Here is a 15,944-nt window from a genome sequence, read left to right as displayed (position 1 = left end):
TACATCATCAATGCCATCCTACTCTACTTGCCTGTCCCCCAATTAGCTAGGCCAGCGAGTCCCACTCCGACAGGCATATCCCCACCCTGCCCCTGTCCCTGTCCCTGCTGCCCCTGTTGTTGAACTCCAGGCTGACCCTGCTGCTGCACCGGCTGTCCGCCCTGTCCCACCTGCTGACCCCCAAACCCAGGCATGCCATTGAAGCCAACCATCCCGCCCGCATTCATCATACTCATCATCTGCTGCATCTGCGCGGCATTGTTGAAACCGCCTCCTCCAAACTGACCGAGCCCCATTCCTTGCATAGCCGCCAGCGCCGCAGCCGTGGCCTGCGGGTTACTCGTCGGCGGGAACCCGTTCATCATCGGCATACCAAAGCCACTGCCGCCTTGGGCACCGGCGTTGGGTGCAGCCGCGCCAAAGGGCAGCTGGTTGGCCATGTTCGGGAACATACCTGCGAGGGCGGCTTGCTGGAGCTGCTGCTGTGTAAATGGCTGTTGCATCTGCTGCTGTTGTTGTTGGAGTTGCTGTGCCTGTTGCGGTTGCGAGGGGATGGAGCGGTGTGCTGGCGTCGGGGTGGATTGCACGGAGGGTGTGGCGCTGTTGAGAATGGGTGTGCCCTGGACCGCGGCGGCGGATGGGGTAAAGTCGGCGGTTCCGTTGGTAGCGCCGGCGTTGGCGGCAGCATTATTCTTCTTGTCGCTCTTGGCCGGGGTCTTTTTCTTACCTGTGCTGGCCGGGGTGACAGCCGTAGTTGTAGGCGTCGCAGTGGCGGCAGCGGTCGTGGCTGGTTTCTTGGCGGCAGTCTTCTTGGGCGATGCTTTCTTGTCCTTTTCCGGGCTGCCCGGTGCGTCTGCTTTGGCACTCTTGGCGGGACTCTTGTGGGCAGTTTCGGCACTTGCTGCTGCAGCTGCTTCTTCCTTCTGCTTCTTCTTGCTCTTCGGTTTGGAAGGCTTGCCATTCGCGGCTGCTGCCGCTGCCGCCTCCTTTTCCTTGCGCTCCTTCTCCTCCTTCTCGGCCTTCTCCTTCTCTTCTTTCTCCTTGCGTTCCTTCTCCTCGCGCTCCTTCTTCGTGAGCTTCTTCTTTGGCTTCTTGGAGGCGGCGGCTGCAGCGGCTGCTTCCTCTTCGGCCTTCTTCTTGGCTGCTTCTGCAGCAGCTGCCGCTTCGGCTTCCTCCTTCTCACGCTGCGCCTTTTTCTTCTTCTTCGAAGGTGGCTTCTTGGCTGTCGAAGTATTGGCTGCGTCGGTAGAGTCGTCCTTGTCGCTCGCCTTCGTCGCGTCCTTCCCACCCTTGGTGTTTGCACCTGGAGCGGCTGTACCATTGGGCGCGTTCGCCGCACCACCACCAGGAGGAAGCACTCCTGGCAATCCACCATTGAGCGCAGCATTCCTGCCAATCCTCCATCTTTCGATAAACGACATCCTGTCGAACGTCGGCACAAACGCAGTAGCTGCCGCTGCAGACGTAGAACCGGCACTCTCACCCATCGCCGCACCTCCGGGTCTGGCCAAAGCACTCTGCAAGCCAGCCTGCGGCGGCACCGCACTCTTGTGTCCGTGCTGCATGAGCCGCATGATCTTCTCGCGACGCTGGCGGTTGGCTTCTTCTTTTTCCATCTCGATCGAGTTGGCGCCGCGTTTCTTGGCCGATCTGAAGGGAGAGTCTTGTGAGGGGTTGTATGCGGACGGAAGCGCGGTGGAGCTGAGCATAAGGTTGGCGATGCGCGTGGCTTGCGGATCGGGTGTGAGGCAGAGCGGGGGAGCTGTAAGGGCGAGGATCTTGGCTTCGACCTCGAGCGCTTCTTGGTCGCTCCACATGCCACCCGTCATGTCGTCGAGCATTTTGATATCTGCCCAGAGCGTTTCTGATGTCGGATGGAGAACAATTCGGTAGATCTCGACGCCGCCCAGACCGCCCGTTCGCGGATCAGTCGAGCCTGTTGCGCCAAGCAGTTTTCGTGCACCGTATCGACCCCCCTCTTGGAGATAGAACAGACTCGACGCGAGTCCACCTTCTCCTATACTCCCCGACGCACCATCTGGACCGGCTCTAGCAATCGCACCAGCCGCACTCATATTGTGCAGCTCGCGTGGGCCAAGAACCGACGAAGAAGCAGCAGCATGACTGCGATGATCGTGCACATCCACCAACAAACAGCCTTCAAAGAACTGTATCCCTGACTCGGTGAGCACGTCGATCAGATCCGCGGGTACTTTTTGATCGCGAATGTACCCGAGAAACGCTTTGACGGGTGAGTCGAAGAGAAACATGCCATTTTGACGTTCGAAGCGGAAATGGTGGTTGTGCAGATGTAGGATGAGCGACGGTTTGTCCTTGCGATGCCGCCGGAGGATTTGTCGTGTGGTGCGCGAGGTGTTGTACACCGATGCTGTTGTCGCCATGTTCGAAGGGCTAGATGCCGCAATGAGTGGCGGCAGAAGTCCAGATGACGTGATGTGTGGGGTTCCAAGTGGATGCCGAGGATCAAAACACAAATGCAAGCAAGCAATGGTAGAAGTGGCTGATGTTCCTCTCTGGTCGTCGTGTTGTTGCTGGTCCTCGATCGGAAAAACCAGAACCCGAAGCCACGCGTGAGGATGCTGGGGGATATGTACTGTCAAGACGATGAACGTTGATGAATGACAAGCTGCGGGAAGGTCCAGCATTGGCGTGGGGCGAATCTAAACGGCTTTCGAATGCGCGTTTCCGATAGCCGAGCAGTGGCATTCCGGTGAGTGGGAGAGTAGGATTATGTAATTCAAAGTCACCTCAGTGAAGCCTCACTGCACCTCCTCCACCCTTTCATCCCCTCGTCCTCGCTCGTTCACCGTCCACGCCCCTTGCCAACTAATTGATCATCGTCAAGATCTAGCCCTACCCTTGTGCAGCAGATTCTGTCACAAATAGGTTATGAAATCAATAGCAAGCTCTTCCAGCTGCTTATTCCGAGGCATTGCCTCCTCCAGCTCCTCCTCCTTCTCGTCCCACCTCGTTGCGAGCACCATATCGACGGTCACCAGAACACAAGACAGAGCCTCACAAACGCGACATATATCGAGCCGCACCAACCAGAATCCTCCGCAAGAACTCCAACTTACACTAGCCCTGATCAAGCCGTCAGTATGCGCCTACCAGCCGGACGTCTCGGCAATCCTCAAGGAGATCAAGCAATCCGGACTCAACGTAAGCTGCCCGCCCCTTCTTCCTCCACGCTCCCACCTGTCTCTAACCCCTTCCAATTCGCATCTCTTCAGGTTGCCCGGAGCCGTCGTCTATTCTGGACATCCACCGACGCCCATGCCTTCTACTCTGAGCATCGGGGCCGCTTCTACTATGACCGTCTCATCCTCGGCATGATCTCCGGCCCTTCGCTCGCTCTCGCGCTCTACGGACCCAACGCCATCGCCCGCTGGCGCACCCTCCTCGGCCCCACAAAAGCCTACATGTCCAAGTACACCCACCCACACTCCCTCAGAGCAAGGTACGGCATCGGCGACACGCGCAACGGCTTCCACGGCTCCGACTCCCCCGACTCGGCCAGCAGGGAACTGGGGCTCGTGTTTGACGGCTGGGACACCAACTGGTGGCTGCAGAGGGAGCAGGGGAAACTGCCGACCGACCAGGATGGTAAGCTCAACCCGCTGGGCTTTTGACTCTGCGACAAGGGACCAAAACGATACCACTAAAAAAAGATTTACCCATTCGGATGCGCGCCCATAGTACAACAAAGCTGGTCATGTGTGAGTGGGGATGGTCGTGAATAAAGGAGCATCTGTAGATGTACAACGCACTGGGAACAGGACGATAGATTACACGGTACAGGTGGAATCATGCCGAGCGATAGGCTCTGGGATCCTTCATGATCCTCAGGGCCGACAATTGGCCCACACGCAGCTCGTCCTCCTCATAACCCTCCTCGCCCTCTGCTGGTTCCTCGCCGTCATCTTCTCCTCCCAGATCGTCGTCCTCGCTGCTGTTGCGCATGACTCTTCCTGCAGTCAAGCGACCAAAGAGGCCTCCCGCTGCATCGGCCTTGGTCGGAGTCGTGCTGTTGCGACCACGCTTGGCACGTAGAGCCTCGATCTTGTCTTCGGAACCCGTGCTGATCGCCAGCCCTTCTTCGTTGGCCAGATGCAACAAGCAGATGAAGCAGAACGACGTCGAGATCTCCTCCATCTTATCCTGCGTGTACGCCTTCTGCAGACCGGACAGCACCGACTCGAACGTCTTGACGCTGCCAGCTGCTTCTGCCTCGACAAGGGTCGAAGCCATAGACACGTCGCCACCCTCGTCGCCAGCGGCACCCGCTGCTTCGGCTTTCGCCGCAAGTGAGGCAGCGTCCTCCGTTGACGCGAGGATCCCGAGCTCTTTCCAGATGTTTTCCTTGAGCTTCTTGACGTCAACGCGTTTCGCTTTCTTGGCGTAGTTGACGTATTCTGGCTTGACTCGGTTGAGCGCCTGCAGCGTCTGTGTAAGTTCCTCATCTTCAACGTCGCCGCCGGCAGTGACGTTGGCTGGCGAGTCGTCGAGGCCACCCAAGCCGCCCGCATTTGCATCGTATCCATCGTCAGCGTCGTGGAAGAATTGCGTATCGAAGGGCATGCCGCCATCGGCACCATCGCCGTCCTCGGCATCGCCAGCGACGTCGGCCCAAAGCTGCGCATCGCCACCAAAGCCACCCGCCGCTTGCTGACCCTTGTGGCGCATATTGATTGCCACCCTTGGTTTCAAGAAGAGTCGCAGCAGCTGTTTCGAGCTGAAGTGTCGATCCTCGGGTAGCAAGTAGGCGTCGGACGACGACGCAGCGAGACTCGCCATCTTGTTGCGCGCGCTCGCAGCAAGGGTGATGGCAGTCGACTGCTTGGGCTTCTCGAAAATCTCCTTGACGTTGACGGCACCCTCCTCAGAGAGGAAATCGATCACAAATGGCTCTTTGCTCTTTTTGCTCTCCTTGCGAGCAGCAGCTGCCGCCTGCGCCGCAGCGCCCGTCGAGGCACCAAGAGCCGGGGGGCCCGTGGCAGCGACACGCGAAAGCTTCCAGTGCTCGGGACCGGCCCAGTTGCGCATGAGCCGACGGTCAAAGTAATCAAACAGATCACCACCGTTTTCGCCGTCGGCGCCATCGACAGGCATGCCTGTGGACGGGTTGAAAGCCATGGCCATGACGAGCTCGGAAGAGGGACCAGCAGAAGGGTCGAAAGGACCGTAGCTGTCGACTCCGCCAGTGGTGCCATCGAGCACAATAGGACCGCCATGGTGGAACGCGGGCGCATTGTCGAGCGCATCGAAAAAGTCGTTTCCATCGTCTTCGTTGTCATCCATGGGGCCGCCCATGTCGTTCTCGAAATAGTCGCCGTCGCCACCCGCGCCATCCATGAGGGGGTTAGCCTCGTCGTGGAAGCCGGCGCCGATGAATTCCTCCGACTGTGCGCGCATACCTGGGGCATACTGCGAGTCGTAGTAGGTGTCGGCATGGGTGGCGGTGTGGAAGGTCTGCTGGTTGAACTCGTCGAGACCGACACCGAAGGGAGTGTCATCATCCTTGGAGAAGCGGAAGTTGCACAGTGTTGGGCACAAGACACGGCGCGAGAGCAGCGAAGCAATGTCACCGGAAGCTCCGTCCACGTTTCCAAACTCGTCCGAGTCGAGCCACTTGGACGCGAGCTTGGACAGGTCAACAATCTCATCTTCATCCTCTTCGGCAGCGGGACGGGGGGCCTCCTCGCTGGCATCGCCATCTTCTCCTACAGAGAGCATTCTGGCCATGTCTTCGTCGCTGCCGACGCCGGCTACGTCACTGGCATCAAAGATGACAGCCATGGAAGAGTCGACACCCAAATGGTTCATCAACAGACCACTGGCGCCGCCCTCGTCGAAGTCAGCAGAAGTCTTCTTGAAGAGGGGATCGACGGTGAATTCAAGGTCAAATTTTTTGATCTGAATGTGGCCAAATGTCTTCGCAAGGGTGGCCTCCTTGTTCCTCTTGCGCTTTCGCGTCGAGTTGCCGTTCCCATCGTCAGCATCGTCGTCGTCGGCATCGTCGTCGCCGTCCTCGTTGCCGCGCCTGTCTTTGCGTGAAGCTTGGTCGAGGTCGTCTTGCAAACCAGAGAGGAGCTTTCCCGTTTCGACGACGACTGAGTCGACACGAGAGGTCCAGACTTTGACGCATCCATCGAGGGTGCACGAGGCTTTCTGGAAGTTGATGCTGCCGTCTCCGCTGTCGTTGCGGAGGAGCGACATGTCGTGGAAGTAGTCAATGAGGGCAAAAGACCAGGTGTTGGTCGAGTTGATCTTGTTGTCCGTGGCCATCTTCATCCACTCTTCGAAGCTCGACGTGTCTACGCGGAGAGAAGCGCCCGCAGGAGCCGCGCCCTTTGCATCCCCGTTGGCGGATGCGGCGCTCGCGCCTGGGTGAGCAGCCTGGCCGCGCGGACGCATGATGGAAGAAGCGTCGACGACGGCATGCGATCTGGCGAGAGCTGCGACGCGCGAGTTCTGGAAGGCGACCGATGTATTGGCAGCCCCTCCCAAGAGGATGGAAGCGTTGGGATTAGATCGTGCGAGGATGGAGCGATTGGCGCTGTTGGATGCCGATGGTTGGCGGCTAGACGGTGCCGAAGGCGGTCTGGACAAGGATTTGGAGGGTGGCCCAGAAACTTTACGTGCATTGCTTTGGCGGTGGTCGTTTTCGCCTTCGTCGTCGTAGTCATCGCCGTCGTCGCGGTCATCATCCTCCTCTTCAGCAATATCGTCGTCATCATCGAAGCGACCTCGGTACTTGCCGGACGCGGAACGCGACTTGGTCGATGACGCGTTTTGATGTTCTGAGGAGGAGCCCTTTTTGGAAGACGACGATTTGGAGGACAGGGAGGCTTTGGTGCCGGAGAAGGAGGCTGAGATGGAGCGATTGGCGACGCGCGACTCCTCGAGCGGTGCTCGTGATGAAGACGAGGATGAATGTCGAGACGGCATTTCGAGCGAGTCAGTCAGCTAATGCTTGACAGGATACGTATGGTCAGAAGACGAGTCGATTGGTTCAGGACGCCTGGGTTCGCGTCTTGGAGTGAGCGCGCTGGCGGCAGGCTCAGCGCCAAATGAAGAGGGGCACCGTAGATGGTCCGCAGGTGCGAAAGGTGCTGGTGTTGCAGGCAGAGCTGGGGATGGAGGTGAAGATGGATGCTGACGAGGAAGGCGATCCGGTCAGGGAGTCGGTCGGGCAGCTGCGCGCTTGGATGGAGCTGCTGCCTGCCTGCTAGAGAGTGTTGGTCTGGCCGAGCCGACTCAGCTCAGCTTGAATTTTTGTGATTGGCAGTCTGTGGAGTTGGACCAGACCGCGAGCGCGTGTTTGGACGGCTGCCGGTGCGCTTCCTCTTCTCGCTGCTGCTTTCATTGATCTGCCTGTCTGCACCCTCAAGCGAGCCCATTTTTCGAAACTGTAAGGTTGTGGCGGGCAAGAAAGAGCATCAGAGAGGCGCCGCTGCTTAAAAAAAAATGTGTTGCACTACAGCGTTCTGCTAGTGTTTATTTTCGCGTCGTGGGTCATCACGTGATATCACTTGGTGCGAGTTTTCTTGTCGGTTTAACAGTTCAAATCATTTCACTTGCCTTCGTGCCGCAACAGCATGTGCTAAGTGCTACACCGAGTGGGCTTCGACTTGCAATGCGGGTCGGCAGATAAGTTAGAGGGTTATACGGCCATCAGCGACGAACACACAGATCGGCGTAGGAAGAGAGAATGATGCAAAGGCGACTAAAAGTACAGAGAGAAACGATGATGGGCGAAGACGGCTGCCAACGACCTAACCTCCGACTGGCTGAGCACGAACATGGCTGGACGAGAGCCCATTACCCCTGCTTCGAGATGATACAAGAACAGACCTCGTTCGCTCGGGAAGAATCACTCCTAACTTGGTGCCATGGGATACGTCGATGTCGAGTTCTGCGGACCTAGACGTGAGAACCGGAAGAAGGAAAGGCTGGAGATGATAGAAGCGAACGGATGGCAATGAAGCAGCGATGGCTGTCTCTACTTCTTGTTTTGGTTCTTCTTCTTGTCGTCTGCATCGCCATCGGCGGCTTTCTTCATGATGGTGAGCGGGCCACCTTTGGAAGCACGGCTGACCATCTCTTGCTCGATCCTGGCGGTAATGGAAGCGGTCTGCTTTTGCTTGGTCTTGGCCGCCTGTACTGCCGCTTTCTTCTTTGGGGCGATCACTCGAGCTGTGCATTGATAAGAAGCCAAGCGATTAGAGTAGGCAAGACGTCAGTTGAGGCTGCATCTTCGATCAGCAAGCCTTTTGCAACATAGGAAAGCTACTTACGACCACGTTTTGGACCAGATTTGGCCTTGGATCCGGACTTTGGCGAGGCTGCCGCCTTTTTCGGCTTTGCTGGCTTGAATCCCTGTGCCATCTTTGACTTTGTTGCTAAGTGTAGATGGTCGCGTCGAGCAATGGTGGTAAGACGGTCGAGGAGAATGTTGCGGTAAACAGGGGTTTCACAGAGAGAAACTTTTTGGAGAAAACTATGGCCGCCAAAATAAAAAGAGGCACAGAAAAGAGAGACGCCGCTCGAACCCTGCAGCTCCACATGTCGGAACTCGGACGATCCTGCTTGACGGCAATGATTGAGAGCCGCTCAAACAATATGCATCCTCTGACGAAGCCAATTGACAGCGCTCAGCTCGTATCCACTCTTTCTACGGATAGTGGTACTCGAGGCAGTCATCCTCGCATCACTATAAGTCGTGGTAGGTATCGACCCGCGAGCAGGACTCCGCAGCTCCAACTCGATACTTCACAATGGGAAAGGGCAAGGATAAGCACAAGGATGACGGCGCAGCAGCAGATGCGGACATCCCTAACTTTTACTGTCGACGGAATCCAACTATCCCACGTCAAGATCAGCCGCGACCGTATGCTTTCCTGCAGCGGATCTTGAGCGAGCATCGAGTCCGGACAGACGACAGTATCGACGAGTACGATGGCGTTGACGACGTCAACCATACACTGGCAGGGTCAGGGAATGCTAACACAAACGGAGCAGCCGAGCCGTTTGCTGTACAGGCCGGATCAGGGGCCATCACAGCTGTGCAGAACGGTATCAACCTTCGCGAAATGGCCAGCACATTAGCTGCAGCGTCGGGATCATCCGATTCCGTCGGAGCTGCCAGCCCATCCGATCCGAACAGCTCCTCGAGCTCGGCTCACAGTCGAACTGTATCGTCCGAAGTTGCTCCCTTGGAAGAGGAGCTGCCTTGGTTCTCGCAGCTGTCGGCGTATCCGCAGCTGAGGTCTGCAGGGATTCCACTGGTGCCGGACGAGGCTTCTTCGAGCAAAGTAGGCGCTCTAAATGCGGCATCCACCAAAAAGCGGCCGAACACATCAGCATCGATCGCGTCCACCTCTCTCGGCAGCTTCAACAGCGTATCCAGACCAAGCTCCTCTTCCTCCTCTTCGGCATCGCTTTTCAATCCGTCATCCGCGCCGTTGTCTCGTGTGACATCGCCAAAGACATCCTCTACGTCCACCATGGAGTCGTTCCACCGCAGTGGCTCGCCCGCCTCGCTCTCGGAGGCAGTATCGCGAACTCACAAGTCGAACGGCAGCAGCTTTTCGATTCCTATCACCACGACTCTTTCCTCTGCGGGCTCCATAACTTCAAATTTAGGTACTAGCCAAGCATCTTCAGATTCCAGACACCTCGCCGGCACGGGCGGGACCGCTGTAAAACCGATACCAATGTCAGCCAGCACCACGGCCAGTGCCGGCACGACAACCTCCGTGCCTCGTGGCATCCCCTCTGGCGTGTCCACGTCGCTCAACGCCTCGAACAGCATGCCCACCGATTCTTTTGAAGAAGACCTGCTGCCGCCGGACAACTTTGCAATGGTCAACTCGTACGTCTACCGCTCGAGTTTCCCCAAGAAGAAGCACTTCCCTTTCCTGCGCACGCTCGGCCTGCGCTCCGTGCTCACCCTCATCCTCGAGGAATACCCGGAGACCAATTCGACATTTCTCGACCAGAACGGTATTACCTTTTTCCAGTTCGGCATTCCCGGAAACAAGGAGCCCTTCGTATCCATCCCTACCGACAAGATCACTGCTGCCCTCATGACCATCATGGATCGACGCAACCACCCGATCCTCATCCACTGCAACAAGGGCAAACACCGCACAGGGTGTTTGATAGGCTGCTTGAGGAAGCTGCAACAGTGGAGTTTGACCACCATATTCGACGAGTATCGACGCTTCAGCTGGCCCAAGAGTCGTAGCATGGACCAGGAGTTCATCGAGCTTTACGATGAAAGAGCTGTTTGGCGGGATATTGACGTGAGGTGGCTGCCCAAGTGGTCGGTGTTACCCCTGGCTACGTTGAGCCTTCACAACACGACACGCAAGATTGAGGATCTGGAAGACGAGATCGATGGCGCCAACGATCAAGCAAACGATCCGGACCAGGACTCGCTGACGGTCTGGAGAGGCATGTGAATCCATGCTTTCCTTCTCACTTGTGTGTCATATACCCCTGCAGTCACAGTTACTGCTCATCGACGCTACACAGTCAGATTAGTGAAACACACATCACACCTGGCAGAAAGGAGAGTGAAAGAGGTGGTCGTTTGATTTCTGTGGAATCGCAATCACTCGCTCTTCTGTCGCTTCCTACGGTCCCCTTCGTCCGTACCTGTCTTCCCCATTGCCGGCTTCTTCTTCGCTTTGTCCCCCTTGCTCGGCGGCGGCGCAGGTCGTTGATCAAATGGCACAATCCCACCCTTCTCCCACTCTGTCTTCAGCCACGTTTTGCACGCCTCCTCGGCCTCTGCACCCAACTGCTCCTGATCGTACTGCCAAGCCAACACATACATCTGAATCTGAGAGATGAGTTTCGGATGGCAGCCCAGACACGTCGTCACCGCGTTGCCGTCCAGCACGGGCTTCTCGTCTGCCCGCACCACGAGGTTCCACTGCGTAATGAGTCGCCAGAATCGGCTGTACTCGGAAGCTAGCTGGGTCGCCTGCGCTTGCAGCGTAGCGAGCGTGGCTGCATCGTCGAAAGTGCCGGTGTGTTGCTGCCACATAACGATCAGTTCGGAAATAAACGAGATGAGCAGGGCAGGCTCCGGACGAAGCTGCAGCAAGCCGTTGGATACGTGCTGGCTGCGCAGTAGCAGCGCGAGGCGAGATTTGACGCTCAATCCCGGTGGCAGGTGAAGCATCTTGTCCAGCTCTTCGGGGTCAGCATCGACTTGCGGCTGTTCTGGGAAGAGCACCTTGCGTCCGAGTGGGACCAGATACATACATCGATGGAGCGCAGCAACAGGTTCTTTCAGCGTCTTCGTGCCCAATTTGAGCCCGTTGGCGATGACGCTTTCGCCCGCCCATGCGAATTTGTTCTTCTTTTCTTCGTAGATCAGGTGTCGTACGGGGAGGAGGGCAACCGAGATCCACAGCCTTCGCCGTTCTTCGGATGAGAGAGAGGCGCTACTCCAACTGGCAAGGAGGTCGGCAGGGAGTGCTTCCAGGACGGCTCTGGGGACTGGCGAGGGTGGGATGGACGAAAAGGCACGCGAAATGTCCGCTTTCGGTGCGTCATTTCGGCCGTCGCCGATGCGGAGATTGTCCAACGGAACCGACTGATTGACCGGAGAGACACCTTCGAGCATCTTGTTAGCGAGAATGGCATCGAGCAAACGAGCCGCGTTGAGTGCTACCGAATCTGGCTCAGGACGACCGAGCTCTTTTGGTGGGGTGGACGTTGAAGCCAGGTAGAGCTTACCCGCAGTCGGCGGAGGATGAAAGACAAGCGGGAACAGTTCCAAGCGATGAAGGAGGAAAAGCGCGAGCAATGGGTTGGGTCCCTTGATCATCTTGTCGACTTCGATGCCGAATCGCTCCCTTGACACTTTGCTGACTAGAGCATCACGGATCTGATCTCGTCCACTCTCGACCCCTCCGCTGCCCTGCGTGGAAATTCTCGGATCGTCGCGGCTGGCAAGCTGGTCGATACTGGTCTCTGCGTCGTCCGTCGTGTTGCCTGATACATTTGCACCTGTGAGGCAGCGAATAATGGTAGGATGCAGCTCATACGCAAAGCGACTCGCGAAGCGTACGCATCGGAGCACTCGTAGCGGATCGTCGAGGAAAGTGGTGAGCGGAGGTAGCGGAGTTCTTATCAATCCGCTTGCCAGATCTTGCAAGCCCAATCCGGTGTGATCCTCCACCTGTCTCGTGTGCACGTTGTAGAGCAGCGAATTGATGGTGATGTCGCGACGCTCTGCGTCTTCTTTTGGTGTTCCGAACGTCATCGTTGGGATCCTCGAGCCGGGATCATACGTCTCCTTGCGCAAGTTGACAAAGTCGAGCGAGAGGCCGAGCACACGTGCTGTAGCCGTTTCGAGGTTCTTGCTCTGCTCTGGGTTGGCGGCGATTTTGCCGATGCGACCCATGTCGGAGCCATGATCGTTGAAGAACGGGGATCGTGCGAGGGGTGATGCTGCGAAAGTGGGCGATGAAAGGTAGTGCTTGAGATAGAGTGCGAATGCGTTGCCGGTTAAAGTGGAAAGGGAGATGTCGAGATCATCAGAGTCGCGGGCGAGAAGCTTGTCGCGGACCCAGCCACCAGCGATGCGTGCCTCGCATGGCTCAGAGCCATCTCCGCTCGTTTGGGTCGAGTCGACGCCTTCAATGTGGGGCCGTTCGCGATGAATATAGGAGCACGTCTGGTCGAGAAGCTGGCAGATGGCTTCCTCTTGCTCGGTCAAGTGGATCTGCGCGCCTTGCTGCATCGTGGAGCGTAATCGCAGCTGTGTTGCGAGGGTAGACACGATCGGATTGTGAATTGCAGGCGGCCTGGCGAAAGTTGCTGCGTGTGGGCGCAGAATTCGAGCGGAAAGTAATCGTTGTCGGGGCCAGACGCGGAAGCAGGTCGGAGACATGCCAATCAAGCAAGCCTCGCGGCCATCACCTCGTCCAAATCACGATTCAGGACCGAATACGACCTCTTTGGCGGAAGATGACGGACAAGCGGAACGTTGAAGCGTTCTTTGGTTGATTCTGCGATGATGGATACAGACCAGGACGAGGAGGAAGTAGCTTGACATGTAACAATCACCTTTACGAACTTAGCCTCCACACTTTTGACGTGCGCTTCCCTGCGAACATTCCACTCGCGCGAGATAATTCGAATGGGAAAGCGCAAGAGTCACGTGGCGCTTCCATCTGCAGTATCGACTGTGCGTCTAGTTGCGGGCATCGTCTCGATTCACCCTTCCATCACGACACAAAGACGCCCTGCTCTCATCACTGGCCTCCAGAGTAACATTTGAAAATGCCGCCCAAAGCAGCAGTAGAGGACTTTGACGACGACTTTGAGGTAAGTTTTGCATCCCTTGCACGGTGCAAATCGCGGTGCTTTGCACAACGAGCCTGATAGCTGATGATCCTTGCTATTAATATCTTTCACATGTTGCTCTTCGCTGCGATACAGTTCGACCTGCCGACCGTCACGTCGCCCGCCGTCTCTCAGGCGCAGGGAAGTGCTCCGCAAGCAGACCAGATGGCCGCTTTCCAGAAAATGATGGAGCAGATGGGCCAGGCTCCTAGTTCTGGCGACTTTGGTTCCTCCCGACCTCCAGCAGATCTTGAAGTTGCTGGCTCTAGCGGATCGCAGACCAAAGGCGATGGAGAACATAAGAAGTGGGTCAGCGTCTATCCCATTTACTTTGACGCCAAGCGCCACTACGGAAAAGGTTGCCGACGAGTCTCCTACGAAAAGTCGAGCCCATTCCCTACGCAGCTATGGATCGCCAAGGCTGTCGGCCGACTTCAACTCAAGTATGTTCAGGAGCCGTACAAGACGCATCCTCAGGACTGGGAGAATCCGGGTCGAGTCAAGGTGCAGCTGTTCAGCGACGACGGCGAACCAATCAACAGTCGATTCCCCGGCAAGAAGCAGCTGTTCGACGCCATTGCAGAGACGCTCCAGCCCAACTGCGGAGGAAAACCGCCTGCGATCGAACCCCGCAAGAAACGCGTTCGTCCCTCGACGATCAAGAAGCAAGCTCTGGCTGACAATGCAAAGGTTGCCGCTGCTGGCCCCTCCACTGGCGCCGACGCTGCAGGATCGTCCAAGAAGAACAAAAACAAAGCGGCTGCTGCTGCCGCTACCGCCTCGAGCAGCACTGCCGGTCCCTCCAAGCCGACGCTGACCAAGGAGCAACGCAAGCAGATCCTTCAAGCCAAGCGAGACCCTAACCCGAACCCGATCCGAGAGCGACTGGCCCGCATGCGGTTCCCGCCTACGTTGGAAGCACGTCTTCCGGCGCACTCGCCTGCCATCGAAGGCGGTCTGCTCAACATGAACCTAGCTGAAGCCATGGGTGGTATGCCACCGGGCATGCCCGGAGCCGATGCACTTGGAGGATTGGGCGGAATGCTCGGCAGCATGGGTCTCGGTGGCAACGACGACGACGACGACGACGACGACGACGAGCAGGAGGAAGCGGCAGCAAAGAAGAAGGACCCCATGAATCCGCTCAACTTGGGTCGTAGGCAGAGAAAGAAGGTGGTGCGCATCGGACGTTGAGCTAGCAGGCCAGCCCGGATTGATCTGCCCTCGCAATCTGCCTATTCATGCCTGGCGAGGCTTCGACGATGCTCACTGACAATGAACAAACATCGTACAAGCCAAGGCTCTTGCGTCCAGGAGAGCGTGGATGACCATGACTGAGCTGAAATGGGATGTTGGTTCTGTCCTCGCGTCCAGCAAGTTCAATGAATAAGCGGTTGTGATGAAGCTGCCGCGGACGTCACCCTCGAAGTTAGGTGTGAATCAAGAGGAAACCCCCGAAGCCGGTCAGCTTACCTTCGTTTGGGTCTGTGTTCCACACTCCAAACGAGACGCAACCACTTGACCGACCGACCGACCTGTGTCGGTTTATAGGGCGTACGAGCCATTATAGCGGTGTAAAACTGGGATTCCAGCATCTGCGGCCATAGAACCTTGAAAGCACCGCATCCCGTCCGATCTGCGAAGTTAAGCAAGGTATCGCCTAGTCAGTACTGCGGTGGGGGACCACGCGGGAATCCTAGGTGCTGCAGTTCCTTTTTTTCCACGTGACATGGCAGCGGTGATATGTAGAGAACCGATCACGTCTGGAAGCGTATACCGCCGAAGCAGATGTCAAAATGAAGGTGACGAGGCTTCGAACGACTTAGACGAGACAGGGGAAGTGCGGGGTGACGTCGTCGCGAGCTATGACTTGCATCGGAAAAAGGAACACTGATGACCCACAGAACGCAAACCAGAGGCATGAAAAGGCCGAAGCAACGAAGCATCATCATCATTTGATAGACCGGCGCGGGCGCATGAATCTGCCGCTGTTGCTTGGTGTGCTGCCCAGATGCCAAGCATTTCGTCGCTTCTTTGTGTGGGCAGTGGTACAATGCGGAGAGCCAGAGTCTCGGCGGATGGAATAGGCGGACGCACTGTGGCGCATTCCGGTCTCTGGCTTAGACCTACCGGCGAGCGAGGTTCCAATTCCGGGGTAAGCGAGGGCAAAACAGACGAGACGAGACGAGAGGTCGTCACCAAAGATGCCTTTCACCCGAGAGTAGAGCGAGGATCATCGGCGAAAAAAAAGCAAAATACAGTAAGGGCCAGGGTCTCGTGACCGTCATCAACATTCCATGAGGTCTCACATAGCTAGCTACAGTCATTGGTGTTGGTGGTGATGTCAATCAGTCTTAGCTGCGATTGACGCAGACCTTTGGCTTGGCACATCGCAAGCAGGAACGGGGAATGCGCGATGATGATTGCATCGTGGCTTGACGTCCCCGTCGGTCATGCCAAAGATCTCAACATCCAGAGCTCAGGAACGCGGTTGCTTGGAAATGCAGTGTAACCCTTGCTGCGAGCGACGATCCAAGCGGCCAAGCCAGCCA

General features: G+C 57.0%; 7 protein-coding genes across 7 annotated transcripts; 3 read left to right on the top strand and 4 right to left on the bottom strand.

The window, feature by feature from the left end:
* Positions 1-23: 23 nt before the first annotated feature.
* EX895_001424 (uncharacterized protein) lies at positions 24-2,402 on the bottom strand (the record flags this gene model as incomplete). The annotated part of the gene is made up of 1 exon (XM_029882023.1): positions 24-2,402. The coding sequence occupies one exon, from the start codon at positions 2,400-2,402 to the stop codon at positions 24-26; it is 2,379 nt and encodes a 792-aa protein (XP_029741624.1).
* Positions 2,403-2,910: 508 nt separating this feature from the next.
* Positions 2,911-3,653, top strand: EX895_001423 (uncharacterized protein; the record flags this gene model as incomplete). The annotated part of the gene is made up of 2 exons (XM_029882022.1): positions 2,911-3,183; positions 3,255-3,653. The coding sequence occupies 2 exons, from the start codon at positions 2,911-2,913 to the stop codon at positions 3,651-3,653; spliced, it is 672 nt and encodes a 223-aa protein (XP_029741623.1).
* Positions 3,654-3,828: 175 nt separating this feature from the next.
* Positions 3,829-6,972, bottom strand: EX895_001422 (uncharacterized protein; the record flags this gene model as incomplete). Its single annotated transcript, XM_029882021.1, has 1 exon — positions 3,829-6,972. The coding sequence occupies one exon, from the start codon at positions 6,970-6,972 to the stop codon at positions 3,829-3,831; it is 3,144 nt and encodes a 1,047-aa protein (XP_029741622.1).
* Positions 6,973-8,026: 1,054 nt separating this feature from the next.
* Positions 8,027-8,412, bottom strand: EX895_001421 (uncharacterized protein; the record flags this gene model as incomplete). Its single annotated transcript, XM_029882020.1, has 2 exons — positions 8,027-8,220; positions 8,322-8,412. 2 exons carry the CDS (start codon positions 8,410-8,412, stop codon positions 8,027-8,029), a joined length of 285 nt encoding a protein of 94 aa, XP_029741621.1.
* Positions 8,413-8,801: 389 nt separating this feature from the next.
* On the top strand, positions 8,802-10,490 carry EX895_001420 (uncharacterized protein; the record flags this gene model as incomplete). Its single annotated transcript, XM_029882019.1, has 1 exon — positions 8,802-10,490. One exon carries the CDS (start codon positions 8,802-8,804, stop codon positions 10,488-10,490), a length of 1,689 nt encoding a protein of 562 aa, XP_029741620.1.
* A 152-nt stretch (positions 10,491-10,642) lies between these two features.
* Positions 10,643-12,787, bottom strand: EX895_001419 (uncharacterized protein; the record flags this gene model as incomplete). Its single annotated transcript, XM_029882018.1, has 1 exon — positions 10,643-12,787. The coding sequence occupies one exon, from the start codon at positions 12,785-12,787 to the stop codon at positions 10,643-10,645; it is 2,145 nt and encodes a 714-aa protein (XP_029741619.1).
* A 542-nt stretch (positions 12,788-13,329) lies between these two features.
* On the top strand, positions 13,330-14,586 carry EX895_001418 (uncharacterized protein; the record flags this gene model as incomplete). The annotated part of the gene is made up of 2 exons (XM_029882017.1): positions 13,330-13,374; positions 13,489-14,586. 2 exons carry the CDS (start codon positions 13,330-13,332, stop codon positions 14,584-14,586), a joined length of 1,143 nt encoding a protein of 380 aa, XP_029741618.1.
* Between the last annotated feature and the right edge of the window lie 1,358 nt (positions 14,587-15,944).

Source organism: Sporisorium graminicola, chromosome SGRAM_11, assembly GCF_005498985.1.
Source record: "Sporisorium graminicola strain CBS 10092 chromosome SGRAM_11, whole genome shotgun sequence".
NCBI classification, from domain to species: Eukaryota; Fungi; Basidiomycota; class Ustilaginomycetes; order Ustilaginales; family Ustilaginaceae; genus Sporisorium; species Sporisorium graminicola.
This window is presented reverse-complemented; position numbering and strand designations above follow the sequence as displayed.